This window comes from Agelaius tricolor, unplaced genomic scaffold, assembly GCF_023055355.1.
Source record: "Agelaius tricolor isolate 1412-34295 unplaced genomic scaffold, bAgeTri1.0.p SCAF_2, whole genome shotgun sequence".
NCBI lineage: Eukaryota > Metazoa > Chordata > Aves > Passeriformes > Icteridae > Agelaius > Agelaius tricolor.
Window position 1 is genome coordinate 39,235,528 of NW_027269262.1, and position 23,821 is coordinate 39,259,348.

The following is a 23,821-nucleotide window of genomic DNA, read 5'->3' on the forward strand; positions in this document are numbered from 1 at the left end:
TTTTACTTCCTTTTAAAAGGAGGAACCACTTCAAAGAAGTCTTCAGATTGTATGCCATGTTTCCATTTTCATTGTAGCAAATTCTTTTGTCTATAAAAAATGTTTGGAAGTCCTGAAGTGTAGCATGAAAAATTAGTTCAGTTTTTGGTAAAAATTTTCAAGAGCATTTGAAGTTGCTCTTCATAGTGCAATTAATAGAAAAAACGAAACACAGACAAACATAAAACCCCAACAACCCTGGTATGAATACAGCTTATATTATTGCAGAGCTGTTTATTCTTCTAGAGGAAAGAAAATAAGAAATCAAATAGAAAAAATTGATTTTTGCCAGTGCAGTAGCAGCTATTGGAATTTGTATTAGTCTAGCTATTTTGAAACAACGTTCTGCTGCTATAGTTGCCATTGCACTAGACTTCTTTAAAATAGTGGGGTTTAGCAGTAAGGGCATCTTACTTTATTTCTACTTGGTTTGTTTATATTATTCTCTTCTATGGAATGTTAAGTTAATAGACTGTTTAATTACTTAACCATATTTCTAACCAATATATTTTGTTTTAGTCTTGTTGGTGCTAATCTGGTTGAAAGATACATCTTGGAACTGAAAGCTCCATTGGGTCATCAATGTCATATGGAACATGTAAAAGCTCAGGTCAGAGAAGCATTTGTTACTTCCTAATTTTTTGAAGTTGAATTCATTTATGTTAGCATAATTTATCTTCATTAGCATAGTCCAGACACACTGTAATAGGCTACATTCATGTGAATCTTTGTGCTTTTGACAAAGCTTAAATGAAAATAAAATATTTTATTCAACACAGAAGAATTAATTTCTGTGTTAGGACTGTAATTGGAATGACCAAACCGAAAATGAATTGTCTTTTAAAAGTATAAGTTAAATTTAGCCATTGAAGAAATTATGTAATAGAATTTTTTGTATGTTACTGAAGTATGAGCCAGATAGAGTTACTGACACATTGGATATTGTCTGTAACAAACCTGGCTGCTTTGCTTTGTCTCTGATCCCGCAGACACTTACATAGTTCTCAGCTAATTTTGATGTATGCAAACCCCATATAGGGTTACTGCTGATAGAACTACCTTTTTATCAAACTTAACTTTGTATATACAATCTATAGAATATGCTGTTTCGTGACACAGCCATTTTGTAGCTTCTGCTGCTCTGCATTCAGATTTACTTAGAAGTAAATTACTCTTCTAATTAAAGAAATGTGTTTCTACAGAAAACTTATGAGAATAAATAAATAAATAAATATGTCAGCTTCTTTTTTTAGGAAGACACATGTATTCTTCAGTATCAATGACCATTTTTGTGTTTTCCTTTGTGACCTTCCAATGAGTATGCTGCTGCAAATGTAGCAAGAGTCATGACCTTCTCACAAGGATCTTTTGTTTTGCTTCTAGAAAATTGATTGCACATATGTGTTTCCAGTCTAGGGATTCTGTTTCATCTTCTACAGTAAAAATTAAGAGAAACATTTTAAATTCATGTCCTATTATTTAAATGGTGTTTATTAAAGCATTATTAATCAGTTAAATTAATGTGAGTAAACTTAAAATAATGTGGAAGGTGTAAATATATGGCTTTATTTCATATCTCTCTACAAATATTTAACAGGTCTTGTTACTACTTCAGTACTTGTCATCTGTGTCCAGGCTTCTAAAATCTTGTTTGTTGGTGGACTCTGATCTTGTAAGCCAGGATGAACTGCTGAAACCTCTCTTAGGGAATACCTTCAGGATTCTCACCATACGTCCCAAAGCTGGCTTAGGTAATGAAGTACTTTGTTTCCTTTTTAACCAGACAGAGGCAAGTCTTCATTTAGGTACCACCTTGAGGTAAATGGACAGGTATGGTCAGGCTCAGCTTTCCAGGTCTGTGCACATTTTTAAGTGGTTTGATTTTTTCCTGTGTTATCTTTGCAGATCCCGAGTTAACGTCTGTGCTTCATGAGACGTGGGTAGACTCTTTCAGCCTTCTAGCTACATTACTGTGGAAAAATGGCCAGATATCTTTTCCATCTGTGACAGCAGCCCTTGCAAATCACTGTACAGCAATAATTGGTAATGACTATTCCTGCATGGTTTTTTTCCTAGCAACTAATAAACAAATAGAAAAGAGAGTCATTGCTCTTTAGATGCTATTAAGTAATTACTAATGAGATACCCACAATGAAAACCAATGTGTCCAGAGCTTGACTGACTTGCTTTGTTTTCTTCACATGCATGGATGAATGATTTTAGTTGTAAACCTTAACCAAATGTGGCATTTGTTAAATGATCCATTAGCACTTCATTTTTTTCCCCCTTCTTTCTTTTTAGATATCATGCATGAAAGGAAAGCAAAATTTTGCAGGAAGATGAGAGATCTAGAAATCCAAGATTATTATACAGGAGGGGTTTTTTTGTATTTTAATTATTCTAACATTAGTTACTTGCATAGTTAGGCAAGATTCTGTGACATGCTTCAATACTCAAGTATGAACACAGTCCAGACAAGCTTGTGCATGTTAAGAGATCTACTGAACCCAAATCCAATTGCAAATAAAGCAGCTTATGCATACTGTTGGTTTTATGATGTAAGCTGTTGATAAAATAAGAAGAGTTCAAAAAATTACTGGACAAATAAGGGATTTGAGTGAAATGGAGATTGTTTTTTTTTGTTTTATAGTCAAATGAATGCAGAGCAATTAATTCATTCAACCATTATAAAACTCAAACTTTTCTTTCTTAGATTATTTTGAAGACTTATAAGCTGCACAGAATTTGTAGAATTCCTTGTACAGTGCACAGTACAACTGCTTCTGGTTTCATGTGCTTTCTTTAAGTCTTTCTGTGTTCTAAAGATTACTTGTGCTTTATTCATAATGAAATGTAAAAATTTTCATTTTTTTGTTTAACCTTTTAGATACCATTTCTGATTGTATTCATCTGTCTACCACATATCCTGCTTTATATGTGGGTAGTTTACAGTTCCTCTCTGTCCTTTTGAATGAGGAAGGAAGAAGACAGCTCCAGGATAAACAGAGTGTGTGTCAAAATCCAACTATTAGCTTTCTTCTGGATCACACTGAAGAATGCCAGGCGCCAGTAACTCAACTTACTGCTTTAATTATTCAGGTATTTAAAATTTGGCAATGTGATTGCGGGATATACTTTTGCATTTTTGATTCTTTTACTTCCTTTATATTTAATCCTTCCCTTATTTACAGGTTGGTAGAAGTAAGCAAATTATAAATGAAATTTGTGACTTATTTTTTTTCCCTCCAACTTAGTTCTTTTATCTATATTCTGTAATTTATGTGCAGTTTGTCACTGTAACAATTATAATGATCTATGATTAGAAGTGTAGGTTTTTTTTCTGAATGATGCACATTATATAAAATGTCACTTATGATTTCTGTTGTTCTGAAGTCATTGCCTTACAACTATTTTTAATAAGTATCTTATTACTATTTTACTATGTAAAGCGTATTTTTTTGACATTTATTGGTCATATATTGGATGGTGTGACCAAAAGAATGCTCTCTTAGTATTCATCTCCTCTCTTCCTATGGATGCTGAATTCTTGTTGAATAACCTTACTCCTTGAATAACCTTGACTTGTCCTGGTAACAGTCACAAGCTTTGTGCTTCTTTCCTGCTCTGTTGCAGCACTGTGGCTCTATTGTGTCTATTGGGGGATGGTGTTCTGTCCACTGAGAACCTGCTGTCTTTCAGGGAGGAAAAACTTCCCAGTAGGGTCTTTCTTGGTCATTCTACAGGCCACATAACCAGAATTCTCTACGTCTTTGGCAACTAACTTCAGATAATTTTAGGGCACAGTGTGAGGACACGATTTTCAGGGACTCAAGCAAAACAGGGGCATTTTGTTCAAATCCCATAGTTTGCTAAATATCCTGTTGGGTTTTTGTGTTAATGCTTGCATATGTGCCTGAAACAAAACTCCTTGGCTCTGGCACAAAAAGTATGGTTGCATGAGAGTATGTCTGATAAAGACATGTTGTAACATTCCTCTAATTTCATACAAGTGTACATAACTGCTTATCAATCTGTGCCAGGGGACCATTCTTATGCTGAGAGCAGAAAAAGTTGATACAATGAAGAATGAACTGCAGCTAGTCAATGAAAGGACATGAGACATAGTTTGACTATTGTAAGAGGCATCAGCTTTTAACATGCTTTTTAACTGTTCAGAGATGTAGACAGACATTGCATTTTGTTCATAAAAGAGTTCAAAGATAGACTATGCTCTCTGGGTCCTTACAGGGCTGCTATGATCTCCCCAAAAGGATAACAGAATTAGGAAAGAAACAGCTTCAGTTTCTTAGGTCAAAGTACATGTATTTATTTACACCCCCTTACAGTGGTCATTGAGAGGACAGTGGAATGAGCCCATGGGATGTAAAGTAACCTATTGAAACAACAAACACCTAAACAAAATTGCCATTAAAAATGAAAAAAACAACCAAAAAGGTTTTGGACTTTCTTCAGGAGAAGTACTTTCAAAGAGAAGCAGTCAGGCAAATAATTGGCTAACATAAAAAGGGATGGGAGACTTTTCAAAAAAACAGTCATCTCCATTAGTCATCCTAAATACATAAAATCTACAGAATACCTGATATATGCAGTGGCAAATGCTAATTTAGTACCCAGTGTACAGGTGTGAATATTAGAAGACCAGGTCTCAACTTGGAATTCATTATCACATACAAGAAATCTAGTAAGTGCACATGCTGACTTTGAAAGGTTTTGATTGTTTTGTCTATATAAATGTTATTCTTTGTGTTCGTGTGCTTAAGATCAGAAATAAAATTAAGAAGAGAATCATAATCTATATATAAACTCTCAAATTTTGGCCCTAACATTTTTTTCCTAGGTGTAAAGCTTACAGTATAATAGACTGTGATCTCCCCTGCAACTAACTTGCAGTAGGTGAAGACTAACATAGCCAGATTTATGGGACATCTTAAATTTATTATTGAACATAATTTCAGAAAATAATTCAGTATCTATTCTCATTTTAATACTTCTATTATAGTTTCAAACTATAGAATCTTTTGGCACAAGGCATTATAAATTTCTGGAGTTATTTTTCCATTCAACTGGTAGTTAATCATTAATTAATTCTTAATTACTTGTGCTCCCTATGCTTGACATAAATTTTCTTTTTTTATTATCAACTGCAGTTCTTGATGGCAGAGTAAGAAAAAATGCATAGAAGAGCATGCTTCAAGAAAGAACAGAATTTTGCTAGTGTTCAACATAAAATTTAGAAAACGTAACATGAAATTAAAACTTTTGAAAAAGATACAGATACAAGACAACTCACCTTAATTATTGGATCAGTTCTAGTCTGCCACATAATACTTACAGGAAAATACCCAAGAAGTTGATAGGGAAATATGTTTGTATTACTAAAGTATTAATGAATATTAAGAAAAAGTAAAAACATTTAGAAATTTACTAGGGCAAAAGCCTTTGAGTGGATAAGTCACACAACCTACATCTTAGGCTATGCAAGATCGCTGGAATTCAACAATTTTTTCTTTCCTGGCTTGTGTCAATTAGTTTAAACTTTAAGCTTTTAAGTACTCAAACATCTAAATTTTTTAATTTGAAAAGAAACTGTGTCCTATGAGAACAGAAAAACAGTTAATTGACTTCAAACATTCTTGTGTTGCTGGTAGATTTGAGATTTCACACCAGATCTAATAAAAACTGTTGTAGTCTAAATGTAAATTTCTTTTTTGTTGGTTATGAACACAGAACCCAGTCCATGCTTCAGTGCTTTTATTTGGTGCCAGTTGTCCTTATCAATGAGGTGTTGGGATTTTTCTAGTTATTAACTTACTATTCTATATCCTTTGACCTTCTCACCCCTAGTTACAGTGAACAGTTCAATGAATTATGACCTTAGAGCCTACATTGATATTTTATTGCATATGAAAATCTGAAAAAATTATTAGTCCATTAATACATGGTGTATGTAGAATTAAAATCTGTGAGATATAGGTAGATATGAGGATAGGTACTCATGAGATTTCTGTCTAAAGTATTAAGGTTTTCTTGAGATGTTATATTTTTGGCTAGCTTCAAAATATGTTTTTCTCTTTACTATGATCCAGCAACTGTTCTTATTTTCCTATATTTTTCTGATTGCAGTGGATGGTGTTTTCTATTATCTTGGATGTCAGAACTGGCATGGTGTTTTAGGGAAAATTGCTAGATAGACAAAATTCTGTAGTGAATAATATATGAAGCACAGAGTGCTCCTTGTCTTTCAACTATCTTGTTATATGACTCCAAATAAATATTCCATTGAAAACAGAGATTATACTTAGGTTATTAGAAATGTGGTGATGCTCACAAAGGCCTCACAAAACTAAGACAAGCTACCATTTTTCACTGGTTAGTAAGAGTATCTAAAATAACTCTCAATGATTTTTTTGGAAGGAATTTCACTGTATTTGATCTCTTCATCATCGTTGTGTAGAAGGAAGGTGAGATTGCACTAAAGGCATATCAGTGAGTTGTCTGCAATACCAAGCCTATTCCTGAATATTAAGAAAATAATGAAATGCCAGGATTTGGAATCTAGGCCTTAAAAAAGTAGAATATTAAGAAAAGAATAAGAGGAGTGGGCTTAGGAGAAAAAGAAGAAAGAATTAATTTAAAAAAATGAGTTTAAAAAAACCTCGAAACACTTCAATGCAGACTGACTATAAACATGAATATAGAGAAGGAGAACTCTATTTAGAAATAGAGTGATAAATCATCCAAATGAAAATATAGACTCTGACAATCTACTTATAGCTGTGAATACGACTTTTAATATGGTCACTTCTTCATTTCAGTAATGAAATTGCATTTTTGTAGGTCTATGAAAGAAAATCTTCAAAGGATGTGCTGAAAGAAGTTGCTACAAATGCACTGTTGTCTCTGTTAGCTGTCAGTAAAAATGCCCAGAAATGTGCTTTGGAAGGTGAGCATTTCAAAATGTAAGTTTAATTCTATGTGAATCAAATGCTTGCAGGTGTTTTACATATTACTTTTAGATTGTAATTTTTTTTTCAAAGCAGAAGACCTAGGTTTCAGTGGCAGGGGTTTTTTTCAGATTTTCACTAAGAAATCTTATTAATAATTTAAGTTTTCAGCTACAGATGAACTATTATGTTATAACCAGTTTAAAACCCTGTGGTGAAGTCACAGGTCTGTGTTGGAGTAAGAGACCTGTTAGCTTTTTGCTACTAAAGTTATATTCATCCATTAGAAACTGGAGATTTTTCACTGGCAGTATCTTCCAATACTTGTGTAGGTGAAAGTATCCCCTGTGTTTTTAGTTGTGGCTGTACCTGGACTAGACGAGACTTCTTTTTCTCAGCTTTGTTCTTCCCTGGTTCTTTGCTCGCATTTTACAGTTTAAGTAGGACTTTCTTCCCTTCACAGTAGTAAGCCAGCTTCTAATCACAGGCTTCTTGTGCCCTCTAGAACATGGGAGAATTGTGAATTTGCATTTCTCATGCATCATGTGTTTTACACCTTTTGATCTGTCCAAGTGCACTTTGTCTTGGGTGCTTTCCTGTACTTTACATCTCTGTTTTTTCCACTCTGTAACCTCCAGTACACTGACATTGATTGCTTAGACAGATCTGTGCAGTGTCTGATCCCTATAGTGGTAGAAAACTCAACTTCAGGTGTTACCCTTTCTGCTCTTTCCCAGTGTATTTGTTCTGTACTCAGCCCTTACTTCAGTCAGGCTGCTTCTTCTGTTGATGACTTACTAGATCATCTAAGTTCCAGCTCCTGTGGAGGCACTTCCACTGCAGGAAGTGCATCATTCTGTGCTAGAGCAGCCATCAAGTCATCCTTGCTGTTGTGCAACACAGACCTTAGAAAAGAGGAAGACAACTTCTGGGGCTCAAAGCAGTGTTCTAAAGATACCTGCAGCTCTAGCATCACCTGTTCAGCTCTTAAGGGCTACTTTAAGTTAAAAATGCAAAGTCCTGCACCTCAAAAGGTACAAGCCCTTACAGCAGTAGAGGCTGACTGGAGAGCTGAAAAGAGGGCCTGGTAGGCAGCAAGCTGAATGTGAGAAGATTAACAGCATCCTGGGGTCTATTAACAGGAGCACAGCCATTAGATCAAGGGGAAAAGTTTCTTTCCTCTACTTACCACTTGTTAGACTAAATCTAGAATTGTGCATCCAGTTTTGGCCCAGTACAACAAACGTCAACAAACTGGAAAAGGTTCCCCAGAGGTCCATCAGGGTGGTTGTATTCACTTGTCATTAGAGAAGAAGCTGATGGAATTGACTTATGTTCTACCTGGAGAAAAGAAGGCTTTGGGAGGACCTATGAGATTTTGAAGAAGTTGGAGATGGGTTTCTTACAGCAGTCCATGGTATAGGAGGATGGAAAGAATGGGCATAAATTGAACCATGAGAGTCAAACTGCCTGTAAATAAACATTTGCCCTTTGGAGGCAGTAAAGTACTGCTAGACATAGTCTGCTCTCTCTGTTCTGGGACATTTTCAAGACCCAGCAGGGTAAAGCTGCAAGCAAACCTTGCCTGCTTAGAGCTTGCTCTGCTTTGAGGACAAGATTGGGTGTGTGACCTCTGGAGGCCATCTCTTCCAACTCGAATTATCCCAATATCATGGAATCATTGAATGCATTGGAAAGGGCCTTTAAACACCATCTAGGTCAAGCCCCCTGCAATAATCAGGGACAGCTTCAACTTTATCACATTATGCAGAGCCCTATCCAAGTGTTTCCAGGGGTAGGACATCCACCATGTCTCTGGACAATCTGTTCCAGTGTTTCACCATCCTCATTGTAAAAGATTTCTTTCTCATATCTAGTCTAAGTTTGTCCTCTTTTAGTTTAAAACCATTACCCCTTAAAACAGGCCCCGCTAAAATGTTTGTCCCCATCTTTCTTAAGCTTTTCCTTTTAAGTGGAAGGCTGCAACCAGGTCTTTCATCAGACTTCTCCTCTTCAGGCTGAACAATCCCAACCCTCTCAGCTGTCCTCATAGTTGTATTAGATTCTTCTCAGGATTATTGTGATCTGCCTCTGGAATTGCTCCAACAGGTCTTTCCTGTGCTGTGGACCCCACAGCTGGATGCAGTGTTCCAGGTGGGGTCTCACCAGAGCAGAGCAGAAGGGCAGGATCTCCTTCCTTGCCCTGCTGGCCACTCTGCTTTGGATGCAGTCCATGAGGCACTTGGCCTTCTAGACTGTGAGCTCACATTGCCTGGCCATGTCCAACCTTTCATTCACCAGTGCCCTAATTACAGGGCAGGGATGTTCTCAATCCTTTTATCTCCCAATCTGTATTGATAATTGGGATTCTCCCAACCCAAGTGCAGCACCTTGCACATGACCTTGTTGAACTTCAGGAGGTCCATTTGGACCTTGAGCTTGTCCAGGTCCCTCTGGGTGGCATCCAAGACCTCAGGTGTGTCAATTGCCCTGCTCAGTTTGGTGTCACCTGCAAATTTGCTGCAGATGCACTCAATCCCACTATGTTATTGATGAAGACATTAAACAATATTGGTCCCAATATGGATCCCTGAGGGACACCACTTGTCACCACTCTCCATCTAGACATTGATCCATTGACTGCTACCCTCTAGGTGTGACCTCATCCCTATCCAGTCCACCTGTCAATTCCTTAACTCTCCAATTTGGAAAGATGTTGTAAAGGACCGTGTCAAAATCCTTACAGATGCCCAGACAGATATCTGTAGCTCTTACCTTCTCCACTTACATAGTCACTCCATCATCTTATAGTGACTTAAAGACTCTAGATCCAAAGAAAAGAGCCAAACTCGACATTTTGCCCTTGAAGTCACCTGAATGGTTGCTTTGCTTTGTCTCACAAAGAATGCAGCAGATCTGCTGTTGTTAGGGAAAGGTTAGGTAAAATCAATGGATGCCTTAATCTCTTGAAGTTTCACGCTTCTAAGGAGCATCGTTGAAGATGTCCTGAAGAGTTATGAGTTATTAGCTGCTCCACCCAAATCATCTTCCCCTCTCAATTTTACCAGTCCTTCCTTTGGGCATTCCTCTCATGGGACTTTGTTGCAAGAGGACTCAAATATGTTCTTGCTTCTTGAGAGCATTCAGCTAGATGCACTTAATCTCAGAAAGTGTTTGCTACTTCCTTATAGCAAGTAGAGAACAAGAAGATCATTGCCAGAAAGATATTTTGGTTTTTAAAATAACATTTTTGATTGTGAATGTAATTATAAATGTTACTGGTTTTTGTCTTCCAGCTGACCTGATAGACAGCTGTATAGAAAACATGAAGAACATCCACACACAGCTGAATTTGGACTCCCTAAAGCCTGGGAAAGCACAGAGAAAAAAGGTAGCTATAAAAACCAGAAGACTGATAGGAAAAGGCACTTCCCAGCTTTCTTTTGTTTGTTTGTTTTCTTGAGGCAGGTACTGCTTGTCTGCATCCTGGATGAGACAAAGTAAATGACAGCTTGTAGTGGATCCAGATACTGGAGTTTCTTTAAAATTCAATGATTTTAGAACTTTTACCAACTTAATTATCTCACACACTCTTCCACCCAGAGGTCTCACTAGGTCTCAACTACCTTTTCCAACATAGAGATGATTGCTACTTCAGGAATGTCAGACAGAAAATCACCTTGGTTCATACTTTGCAGCTGCCCAGTCTTGGTTGCTCACTGGACAAAGCCCCTGGGCATATCCTGGTAGTTTTTTTCCATGCATCTCTCTGGTCCTCAGGATCTTCTCCCATTTGCCAGATTGTTCCTCCAACTAGGATCTTCACATTCTTCTTTTGGGGCCCATTTCTTTCTGTGAGGGGCAATCTCTTTTCAGGAATCCTTCTTTTTTCCACTAACTTTTCTTTCCAGAACTCCAAGCTTCTGTTTGCCTAAACTCAGTAGTCTACATGCAAAGTACAACATGATCAGCCTCTGAATTACTGGTTTTGATTCAAGATTTCCCACTTTTCATCCAGGTTATCAGAATTAGCAATTAGTCCATCGTGGCTGAAAGCAGCAAATAGCAGGCTGATTGAGAGTTCAAAATTCACTTTCAGACATCCACTCACATACACATCTCATCCTTTTGTAATCTGTCATGTTTGTAATTTATTATATTTATCTTATAGCAATATCAGAGTATTGTTTTCAAACTTAGTTGGACTTTCAGTCTTGACTTTATGGCCCTATCTAATCCAGCTAATTTTTTCCATCTTGTTTCCACAATAATATTTTTTTGTTTTCTTAAGTTGTTTTTTTCAGTGTCTTTCAACCAGTGCTAGCTATTTTGGTTTTGTCTGTTCTTGCATCAGTCAATCTCCCTCCCATCCCAAAATTAGTTTAATTCTGCTTGTGCATGTAAATAATAGCTTTTTTACTTTCCTATTATCTGGCTTTTTTATTTCTATTTCTTTTCTCCTTCAAACTTGGTCTGGACATCTCAGTTTCTTGTCATCAGACTCAATTGTCCCTGGTTTTTTAACTTCTTGTCATTTTTGGGTCTTTTTAACTTCATACTTGTGGTCCTTCCACTGCCCCAATTCCCAGTAGTTTCTCTCCATTCACAGTTAATTTATTTAGCCTTTGTTTTTCAACCTGCCTTCCAGTTCTTCCAGACTCTCAGGTCCCCCAAGCCTTCTTTACCACATATAGATATAAATTATGTCTTGCCATCATACAACAATTTCATAAGATTTTTGTTGCAATTTGCTTGTTCTCTGCCACTTTCATCTAAGAGAATTAATAAAATACAGGCAGTAACCTCTGCTGTCAAGTTTGATATCTTGTCCACTCCCATATAAATCAGAAATTGCAGAACACACCTTCCTGTAGGGTGTTTCTGCATTGCTGTAGTGTCAGCTAAGTAGTATTTTTCTCTGAGGTTTTGATACAGACATTAGCCTTGGTTTGTGAGAGTATGGAATTGTGTTTTATGACAATGAACTCTTAAAAAAAATTTGAGTTTGACCCTGAGATTTCAAGGTTACCGTGTTTTTTCTTGAGATCTCCTAAAAACATTCATTTTACTTTTTCAAGTATTAAAGGCTGAAAGGTGTCCTGCCCTAGATATGTTCTATAAGGTTGAAGTCAGCTGGTTCTTTGTAGTTTTGGGTTGAGGAGAAATTTAAAACTTGAATGAAATTGGAGGAAAGGAGCCTCTGAGAAAGTTCATAAAAACAGTTTATGTTTAATTGAAAATTCTTTGAAAGATTTGCCAAAGACTTTGTGACAGATTTCCTGCTTAGCTGGGACTGTAGGTTGCTGCATCGTATGTAAGTGTGCTGTTCATCATATGTGGTACATAACGACAGTTTCATGTGGGGGACACTGAGACATTGCTCTCATGGTAGATTTACCTGATCATTCACAAAACTGCCCCTTTGCCCACTTCAGGGCACAAGCCTCAGAGGAAAGTTATGACAGCTTCTTTTCTTTTTTCCTTTCTCTAACTCTTAATTATTGGGAAAAGCGTGTTTTACCTAGCTTCATTCTCAGGTCAACTGAGGTGTTTTACTTGATATTCCTTTTCTTTCACAATAATTAGTGCGATGCTAATAAAGAGCATGAAAAGTATTTAGAAGTAGTCAAACTTTCAAAAAATCGTGTGAAAATATTATTGTAGTAAAAAGCAAGATATCCTAAAATAAATAAATCTAAACAGTGCTATCAATGCAACCCATAAGTTTTTCAACCTCCTAGAAGTTTGTACACTAAATATGACTTGTAGGTTGTGGCATTTTAATGCTATTTTACTTATTAACTAAATTAATACACACAGAATTCCTTGAAAGAATTCTTGTCTTAAGAGTCTTGTCTTAGTGTTAGCATTTTATTTGACTAGAGGTGAGACAAACCAGTTATAAAATGTATTTGTAATAATGACTTGTGTGTTTCTTCCTGACCTACTACACCTGGCTTTCATTAACCTTTTTGCAGTGGGCTGTACTGCAGAGTACTTCATCTCTAAATGGCATCAAATATATGATTTATGATATATAAACACATTAGGATTTATAAGCATGCATTGTTTCTTCACCTTGTCTGGGATTAAATATGAATTCTATTTTACATTTTTGTTCCTTTATGCTTGATAAGACAGGAATAGTATCCTGTGGTGAACAAGCTTGTTGACATTTGATAATCTTTCAGAAGTGGTTTAGTGTGTCACCCTTAAAGGAGTTAGGGCAGCCATCACTGCCCTGTAGTGTCACAGCTCTGTCAAGAAGATAGATTCTTTGTTCACTTGTACTTTGAATCTCAGGGTAACACCTCACTGTCCAAAGGTCTGTATTTATTTTTGTAATATTCTTATCAGGTTGGAAGTTATTTATAGCTTCTATATTTATAGTTAAGGATAGGAAATTAAGATCCTGGGAATATAAGGATGGATTGGCCTGACCTGCTGTAGAGATCACAGAATAGTCTGAGTTGGAAGGGTCTCCCAAGGATCATCAAATCCAGTTCTTAAATGAATAGTCCGTATAGAGGTCAAACCCACAACCTTAACATTATTAGCACCATGCTCCAACTGAGCTCATCTCAGGGTCTGAAGACAAAACTAATTTAACCTTGTTTTTATCCAAGGAAGAAAAATAAATTCTTCTAGGCAGTAATTCATTTGACTTGTTTTAGACGTGTGCTTTAGGATGGAACAAATACTCAGGAAGGTTCCACCCGTTCTTTATTAGTCGCAAGAGAAATGGAGCTCAACATTACAGATTTCTGCATTTGGTCACATTGGTGCCCCTAGAAGTAGTTTCTGTGGGTTATAAAGAGAGATAAGGATAATAAGTTACTGGTTTTAAATGTCTTTTGTAAACGTGCTTGAAGCTAGCTGAGATGAATTCTACGTGAAATCAGAAAAAAAACTGCTGAGCAGATGTGATCCAAACAGTGATACATTAGATTTGCACTTCTTTTGAAATATCTTTCCTCCTTGTACAAAATTCATTCTGTCTTACATTGATGATCTTCAATTATTTTTCCCTGGATAGGAGGATAACCTTATCAAGGAGTTAAGGTGTTCAATGCAGCTCCTTAGAAACTGCCTCTTTCAAAATGAAGAATGCAAAGTAAGTATTTTTATACTGAAGTAATATGAGCACATTTAGTTACTGAATGAAGATAATTTTTTTTTCTGCTTTGAAGTTATTTTCAAACTGGCTAAATTTAAGTTTGATATTAATGGCAAGAAATACTTCATATTTCATTGTTATTCCCACTTCCTAAGAATACTTCACCCATCTATTAGGAACATAGTGTTCATATGGAAACATGTTCTGGTAGAACTCTGGTAGCTACCAATGTTTTCAGATGTCTGTTATTTTTTATATCCACTTCTGCTTTTTATAAGCCAATAATTCTAATTTTCAAAGCATACAACATGAAAAATGAATGTGGAGAAAAGTGTGGGGCCACCAGAAAGGCGCATAAAGATACATTTCAGATATTAGAAAGTTACTTCCTCTCCTTACCTTTTTTGCCTTTCTGAAAGACAAGAAAACCCCAAAACCACCCCAACAAAACAAGCAAAACAAAATAAAACTCAAAGTCTAAAAAATAATTTGATACTTATTTTTCTTTATCTGAGTGAAATTGTATTAATCCTCCAAAAGACAATTTTGTTTTCATATCCATTTATTATAAAATGATTTTTCTTGTTAAAATCTTGAAAGTTTTTTTCATTTTATTCTTGTTTTTTTCTCTGTTCTTTTCAATTTCTTTTCAACTTCCATTCTGCCTACTTGTTTTTAACTTGGGGAAAATATAACATTACTTGTTTTCACTTTTTCCTGTGTTCATTTGTTCTGATCACTGCTCTTTCTTATTGCTGATACCATTCAGACATTTATTTCCACTTTCACAGTTTAATTTTTCTTGGCATTGTTTTACTTGTGCTGTTTATACAACTTGGGCTACTTTTAGCAAATGCAGTGGTAAAACTACAAGATTTCTTGACTTTCCAGGAGTACCCCTTTTCCAGGGTTTGTATTAACATCCTTTTTGTATTCAGAACACTTGGGGCTGAATAAGGCACCTGAAGTCCCCATAACTTGGTTGTGCCATAATCTCAGCTAAGATTATTGTGGAAAGTTTTTCTTCTTTTGATCAGGATCTGCAAAAAGAATTACTTTGAGGATTGAAGGAGGTTGATAACTGAAGATTTCTATCATTTGCTCTGTATACAACTGCACTCTTGTATTTCCATGCTTTTTGAGTTCACATAATTACTTTAGAAGGAGTTGAATAAAACTTTAGAGAGCTCTTGAAAAAGAACACTTGGAGTGAATAAAACTTTACTTTTGTTTGCATATCTTTCAGTAATTAAGATATGTGCTGATTTTGACTGGCGTAGAGTTAAATTCGTTGGTGGTTGAAATGATGGTGTCAGTTCTCCGTACAGTCTTTTAAACCGTAAGATAAAACATAAGATAAAAATATGGTTTTCTCATTCTACATTTCATTTTCAAAGGACTGATTGCATTTGAAATTCTTCCTCATGTTGTTGTAGATGGCAGCACTCAAAGCTCATCTTGTTCCTGTTCTGCATTCTCTGTGGCCGTGGCTTTTAGCAGATGATTCCTCAATGGAAATAGCTCTGCATTTGCTTTGTGTCTACACTGCAAACTATCCTGCAGGTATGAAAGTCACTCTATGGTGGAATACATCAAAATATTTTACCAGAATAATTAAGACAGAAAAGCATAATAAAGGGAAAAGAATGTTTATTGCTACCATGAGAGGAAAGTGTAAAAGCACTAGTCCATCGAGAGTTTTGATTTTAATACATTCCAGACTTTTGTTGAGATCTGGTTCAAGCTGTTGGGTTTAGCAAGAGTGTAATTGTACTAAAGGATTAAATAGCATTTAATTCAAACCATTACATTTGAAGGTTTTGCTGAATGTCCTGCCAAACTGAGTAGTACATTATAGAAGTACTGTTCTAGGAATTCTTTAATAGAGAACAGTGTATCAGCACTTTGTATGGGCTGTACATCCTTATTGAGAACAATTCTGGTTTTGAAATAGTCAATCAAATTCAATTTTGTATTAAGTTTCTTCAGTTTATTTATGCCTTGGACTCAGTAGTTTGCATCTGTATATTTTTCATAAGCAATCTTCTTTTTATTTGATCAAACCTTTTATTTCCATTGATAATTGTCCCCACTACTAGAAGCCTGAACTTTCTTCTAGGATGGATTTTTTTCTTTCCATATCCTGGTTATTTAGATTTAGCAAATCATAAATAATGATTTGCAAGTAGCTTGAAAAGACAGAAAAGTGTTGGTTCCTTTCTCCCTGTCAGGATACCATAACCATTAAAATAAATAGTTAATGGTTAAAATATGACTCTTTTTTTAAGTTAATGTCTCCAGACCTTAAATGAACTTGCAATTACTTTTTTCATAAAGAATTTTTTTTTTAATATGGGCTGAAGAAGAGTATTAGTCAGCTACAGAGTTAAAAATAAAAATGTAGTGTCCTGTCCATGTGCAAGAAATCAAGCTGACGTGACTCTAGGCTGCATTTTTATTTTCCTTGCTGATAAGAGCATGTGCTCTCTGATCGATCATGTTTTTTCTTTCTGTTCGGAATAGCTGGCTTATGAGGTGTTCCAAATTTACCTATTCTGAACTGGTTAACCACTCCTGCTTAGTGTAGTCAGAGAAACACATGTAAATATTTGTCACAGTTAAACATTGTCTTGTTTTTGTTTACTTTTGCCATGTAAGAAATTACCTGCTGTTGCTGATGGCCAGTGCCACTAAAGAACAGGACATATATCTATATTTGTGCAGAAGGCATTTATCTGTATTAGTCAGTAACATGGCTGTTCCCTGCTGCTGTATTAATTCAAACTTGTAGCTTTGTAGCATAGGATTGTGCATTCTTCTGTTGTACAATGTAATGACAGCTGCAGACAGTGCTTATATTTCTCAGGGAAGTATTCTAAGAAACTTATATTAATCCTTTCAAATTATACAGAGACCTCTTTTTCTGAGCCAGTTTCAGAGGATCCCTTCAGATTCAACCTCCAAATAATTGTATAATTAGATATATGTTCTGATTTTTAAGGAGACTTTCTGAGACGGAGCAATGGCTTCTATTTAACAGCAGAATTACCTCTTACATTCTAGAACAATAGAACAGTAGATGCCTATTCCAGTAAAGTGCTACATTCAGCCACAATTCTATTCATAGCATGTCTGATTGACTTCATTGGGGTTCAAAGAAAAGATACCTAACAAATCCTTTGAAAAGTTCCATCTCAATGTTTGAGCAGTTGCACTGTTCTTTCTATAGGTTTTTCTTTTAAATACCTATCTGCATTTCTAATATGATAAATATCTCATTGCTTTAAGGTTGTGCTTCACTTTGTTGGGCCAGTGGTGGACAATCATCACTTCCCTCTGCACGAAGTGCAGCTGGCAATTCATTAATGCATTACATCTTGAAATTGGCTTCCCATGTGTCAAATGATAACAGCCCAGTTCAGCAAGTGGTCTTTTGTCTAATATCTAACCTTGCTCTGTCTCATGACTGTAAAGGCATTATTCAGAAGGTAAGTAAATTGTAACCTGTATTTTAGCAATGGATGCAGTTTCCTTTTTCATAAACCCTCATATTTTAATATGGAGTGTCCTGTGATCATATATGCATCTGCAGGAATCAAATCCATTGTATCTTCTCAGTTGTGTTACTGTTGCCTAAGAGCAGAGTGTAATTCAGTTATATTCATAGTCTGGACAATTTTTACTAGATCTTTTTGTAACCTCTCTGTTTCAGTGGGTTGTACCATTTTTAATACCCACATATATTGATAGCAATCACTAGTGGACCAAGCAAGTGAGTATGCTGTAGAACAAACTGCATGTGAATGAACAAGAAATTAAACATTGTGTAAATCATTAGGTATGCTGTGGGAAATTTGTAAAAGTTCTAGGAAAAAAAGCAATGATTGGATGTTGAATAAAAATCTATTCTTATTACACAAACGTATGTAATGTCTTTTCCTTTTTATATTTTGTATATAGAATGATCCTTACTCTGTTTTATGAAATGTGCTTTGAAAAATCTGTTTCCCTTAAACTTTGATCATTTGAATACATTCAAACCTTGAGAAAGTCAACTGTAATAGTGACGTGATAAGATGAGCTAATTCAGTAGAAATTATAAAAAGTGAGTTTATTTCTAGCAACTTCTCTAGTAGTTGATTAATTGCAAAAATTTGTTTTGATCTCTATTAACAATGTTCTGTTCTTGGGCCTAATTACCTGTTAGAAATGCAGGGAGAAATAGGTCTTTTTGGAATGCTAATTATGTAAAGCATGGTTATACCATTGCAAAGTGGCTAAAACTCAAACTTTTTGATAGAAACGGAGTTTGAGATCTCTTCTGTAATAGCTGTTGTATTCTGTGAATTGTTTTTGCTTTTAGACTCTTCAGAGTTTCACTCTAGTGTGATAGTACTTCCTTCTCGCTCTTGGGCTCTGCTTTCATAAGTGTAAGCAATACTGAATAACCAATTCCCTCTGTGAAAATTAAATTACCAATATTATATTCACATGAATAAAACCACAATGAGTTTGTATGCTGGGTTGCTTGCTTTCAACCAGATGCTTGTATATATTGTCAAGATTCAGTGAGGCTGGGAATATTTAGTAAAGGACTTTTTCATTAGAGGAATTAATGTCAGAACGTCTCCCTCTTGCAACATGGGAATTGATTTTCATCTTCTCACAATCTCCTTAAAGTGGAGGCAAAGCTGAGATGGTTTATGTCATATCAATGCACAGTTCTTTTTCTTCAAAGCTTACAAAAATAGAGGACATTCCTCTGGCTGGCAGTGAAGGGAGGAGTGGTGCTGTAGGTTCTTACAAGTCACTTCCAACTCTAGACATTCTGTGATACCTTTAACATTTGTCCATAGCATGCAATAATAACTAAGGAATCAAGAATACATTAACAATAGTGCATTGATTCACTTAAAATGTCACTAGCTTATTTTTGGGTAGAAACAATGAGTACAAAGCAAAAAGCTTATGTAGTGTGGGAATTAGTCTTTAAAGAAATATATTGTCTTGGATCAACTTTTATGTATCTACACTGCATAAGTTATTATAGAAGAAACTGTATGTTACCATACTAACTTTTTAACCATGCAGCAGATTCTTTTTCATATGTCATTTTTTTCAAAAGCGTTGACTTATAATGGGTTGCCTTTAATGTATAAATTTAGTAATACTAGGTCAAGTATGTGGATTGGAGGGTCAGACAACAGCAAACAAGCCATGGAATACTATAAATTTTGAAACCCTTTTTCTTCCTTTTGACAGAGTAACTTCCTGCAGAACTTTTTATCTCTTTCATTGCCAAAAGGAAGTAATAAAAATTCTGGTAACGTGTCTACTCTCTGGCTAAAGCTGCTACTGAACATATCTTTTGGAGAAGATGGACAACAGATGGTTATGAAGATAAATGGCTTTTTAGACCAGATCATTGAAATGTGTAAATATAAGCACAAAAGCAGCCAACATCTAGCACTTCTTATTCTACATAACATATGTTTTAGTCCAGCCAATAAACCAAAGATATTAGGTAATGGTAAGTATCTGAAAGGTATGCAAACTGTTGTTCTCTGAGAATATCATGGCTTCCAGAAGACTATATTTTCATGGCAGTTTGGGTTACTGACCAAGAACTCAATGTTGTATTTTAGAAGAGCATTTTTATAAAAAAATAATTTTTAGAATTACAGAATACATATTTTGGCAGAGAGACAATTACAGTAATACATAATAAAAGGAAAACCAAATAAATAGTTTTCAAAAGCAAATCAAGATTCATTGTTAGGCAGATAATTTGGATATAATAACAGATTATGCATTAAAGGATTGTTACAGTTTTCTCAAACAGCTAGTTTTTCAGGGAGGGTTGAAGGATTCTTTGTATCAGTCAGTTTGAAATAATTGAAGTTCCTATCTTTCAGCTGGACAAAACTTTCTTGGCTTATGCAAATCATTAATGTTGAGACAAACTATTTTATATCCTGTCATGTACAAAAAATGTTTATGATAGTGATAAAGTTATGTTATGGCATATATATTTGATGTAACAATATGTTCAGAATTTTTTTCTTGGTTGTTTGTAGAAGGTACGTTTCCTTCCCTCATTTAATTGCAGAGAGAGTGCTCCTTGTTTCAAATTCTCAGCAGGTTTTCCATAGTGTCCATGCTTTTTATTTTTCTTAAGATGTGGATTTACTGCCTTAATTAAATATACATTATTTAGTTACATAATCTATGATTTTTTGTTGTGAAGTGAAGAAGCAAAGTGGAAGAGTTTGGCTTCAGAGCAATTCTAGAAAATTAAAGCATTTAAAGTGGGGTGGCAAATATTTCTCATTGGTTGCAAATCATGTGCATAATAAGTATTAAGGGAAATAGAAACATCTTAATATCCATCCTGATGTGGCTCTAATTGTGGCTACTGGGAGTTATAAAACAGTTTCAGAGCTTACTTAGTCCCTAAGCATAGCTGATAGCTATACATAATGTTCATGTTTTATTACTGGTGGCTTAACTTTTTAGCATTACTTGGTTTTGTTTTGCTATATTGTTTTTAACACTTCTTTCAATGTACTGTGCTGATTTTATGAGCATATTGAAATTTAATCGATAATAAAGTTTCTGTAATTCCTCTGCCATACCAGCACTAGTCATAAAAATAAGTATACTCCAAGCATCAATCTACTGAGGCATGTAAATATATTTGCATTGCTCTTGATTATATTTTCTAGATGCATTTGGTTTCATGTTTTTTTATTTGTCTCATTAGATCAAGCAATTGCAGTACTGTCTGCCTGTTTGGAAAGTAACAGTCCCGCTGTTCAGAGAATAGGAGCTGCTTCGCTTTGGGCTTTGCTTCACAACTATCAGAAGGTTAGTATTTAAGAAATCTGTGAAAAAACTGTAATGTTATACTTTTATGCTGTAAACAATACAGTAATCTCTAAGTAAATAATAATAAAGTTTACAGTAGTCATTCTGTTTTATTTTAATTGCGTAGCTGCCGAGGCTGAGAGATTTAAACAACATGGTATAGAAACAGTTTGTCCTTCATAATTTGTGACTACTTATATAAATGCAGTCTATATGGTGATACAGTTATATTAATTCTAAAAATTCCTACATCTCATGCTCTGATGAATTATTGTAATTTTTTAAACTTTGCTATTAAGGAGTGATCACGCGGGCAAGAAAGCTCATTGTGTTTTGTGTGTTTGTGTGTGCTACAGGCAAAAGTGACTTTGAAGAATCCATCCATAAGGAGAAGAATAGATGAAGCTTATTCTTTAGTGAAGAAAAGTAGGTCCTATTTCTACTTAATGCCAATTCTTAATTTTTCCATCATTAAAGCATTTCAATTTATATCATCACAGTAAGCTTTTGTTGTGCTACAAGTTTTTGAAAGGATACTTTTGTCCCTAAAATCACAATTAGCAATGTGGCTTATGGTTAGGCATCTTATAAATAGAGATGGAGAAAAATGCCTTAGGTGAACACCTTAGATAATTACCAAGGTTAGTTTTGAAGTATAGGTCTGATCATGCTTGCAGTAAAAAGCCTTTTCACAGTACAGTTGTGTGAATCTTTAAATCTTAAATTTAGTGATAAGAAAAAATGTTCTTTTAGCAATGACTTTGCCTAACCGTGCTCAGCCTCAGAGCTGAGCCACACAGAGAAGGGATCAGAACAGAGCATTGTTCCCACATTAAAGTATTCTGGCATGGGTTAGTGACATTCTGAAAGCTTCACATTTTTGCTTAAGTAACTGAACATAGCTCTTGTTTGAATGGCTGCAGTACAATAGATTCAGCTGAAGAACATGCAGTATGGAAAGTGTTCAAACACTGATCTGGAGCTTCAGTAGCTAATAATGGGTTTATTGGTTGTTAGTCACATCAAGTTAGTCTAATCTTGAAAGGACGTGATAATGTCTTTTTAAGCTAATGAGCTTTACTACTATTTTAAATTGTTCTATGGATGTACTCAAATAGGTTTATTGATTAAGGGGCTTATAATACAAGGTTTCCATAGTATTTGCATAACATATTTGCCACAAACTTTCTCTCTACATTGACCATTGTTGGTATCCTAATAAGGAGGAGGTGTATTTTTCATAGAACATCTCATCATTTTTCCTGTGCTGTCACCCAAATTCATTAATTTTGTGAATGTACTGTTGTTTCAAATTCAGCCATTACTAAGTCAATCCTTAAACATAACAATACAACATTTCATATACTGATAATATATTAACAAGTTTGTATTGTTCCTTACAGCAGAACTACCACTAAAGGATCAGAGACTTTGCTACCTTGTTGAATCAACAAGGTAGAAATATGTACCTTTTACAGATTAGCACCTCATAACATTAATCCCCATTTATTTATGTACTGCTGTAGAACATGAAGTCCCAGACTGAACTACTGATTTTTAATTCAATAAAAATTTACATATCAAAATAAGGAATAGAAAAGATTTTACACAACTGTCATTATTATGGTTTACAGTTCTGTAATATGTCATCAATATTGTCACTAAAACATTCCTGCATTAAGGATCCCAACTAGTCTGTACTTGTAAAGCTTTGATCACTTAACAGCAATAATACGGCTAAAATGGTAGATTGTCATTCTGAGCACACGTGGGGAAATATTTCAACATGGCTATTGTTATTTTACGTTTCCTGCTTTGTCATACCCAAGGGTAAAACCAAAACAGACTTTGCAACATAAAGTAAAAGTATTTGATTTGCTACTCATTAATACAGAGGTTAAGGTCATAAACCAGCATGAATTCTTGCAAAGCGTTTAATGCAATCTTTGGAAAAGGAATTTTGTATTAAGAATCAACTAGAAATTCAAATCTTGGGTTTTTTTTCCTTTTAGGTTCACCCCAGCCAGAAGAAAATGAACTACATGCCTACCATTTAAAATGCTTAGAGAATATAGTGCAGCTTCTTGATTGTTAATGGTCATCAGTCGACTTCTCATGTTGAAATTGAAAAGCTTGTTCAATGAGAGCCTGAAATTTGAAGAAAGCACTTCTGATTCACAGATTTGTGACAGCAGCAGATTTGCTGTGGAAGAAATTTATGAAGCCTTTGAGGAAGGAGTTCATCTCTTTGAACCAAAGAAATTGCACTGTTTCTGGTTCAAACTGTTTGTACTGTAATCCCAATGGGAAATTATAATTATGCTACTATGTAAAGTATGTACACAGAAGAAGGAATGTACAGGGGAAAAGATTTGAAAAATGGGTAATTTTCTTAAATTATGTATTGAAATTGTTACTGTAAAGTATTAGAATTTCTGGTTTGGATTGTTCTTAATAAAGGGGTTTTTAACTGAGATCAGCATTTGCTGTGAGTGAAGTGGAATTTTTAAAATCGCAGGTGTGCACAGTGTATGCTTATTCAAAAACTGAAAATGTTGGCAATTGTGGTGTGTTACACATATTAGATGCAAAACAGCAAGGTGTGTGTTGTGGTTTTGAAGCAGATTTCAGTTCAAATTGCTGCATGTTTTTTAAGATGCTAACAATTGAAAAAGAGCTCTCAATTGCTGATATTAGAGGTGACAGTTATGTAAACGTAGCAGTTTTTTCAGGATATGGGGTGTGTGCATCCATTTTAGTTACATTGCAACAATGTAGAAAATATTTGAGGCAAAATCAGTTGGTTTCTAAAGACTTTGAATCTTTTGCTTGG

The 23,821-nt window shown here is 35.2% G+C and overlaps 1 protein-coding gene across 1 annotated transcript in view; it reads left to right on the plus strand.

The window, feature by feature from the left end:
• Positions 1–23,462, plus strand: part of RTTN (rotatin) — a 79,411-nt gene extending 55,949 nt beyond the window's left edge. The window contains exons 37-49 of the mRNA XM_071456530.1: positions 559–649; positions 1,637–1,790; positions 1,945–2,082; positions 2,927–3,138; positions 6,898–7,003; positions 10,301–10,395; positions 14,041–14,118; positions 15,558–15,684; positions 17,410–17,609; positions 19,384–19,651; positions 20,885–20,988; positions 21,345–21,414; positions 23,001–23,462. Coding sequence (XP_071312631.1) covers positions 559–649; positions 1,637–1,790; positions 1,945–2,082; positions 2,927–3,138; positions 6,898–7,003; positions 10,301–10,395; positions 14,041–14,118; positions 15,558–15,684; positions 17,410–17,609; positions 19,384–19,651; positions 20,885–20,988; positions 21,345–21,414; positions 23,001–23,083 — 1,726 coding nt within the window. The 3' untranslated portion in view covers positions 23,084–23,462. The remainder of the gene's footprint in view (positions 1–558; positions 650–1,636; positions 1,791–1,944; positions 2,083–2,926; positions 3,139–6,897; positions 7,004–10,300; positions 10,396–14,040; positions 14,119–15,557; positions 15,685–17,409; positions 17,610–19,383; positions 19,652–20,884; positions 20,989–21,344; positions 21,415–23,000) is intronic.
• Positions 23,463–23,821: the final 359 nt, after the last annotated feature.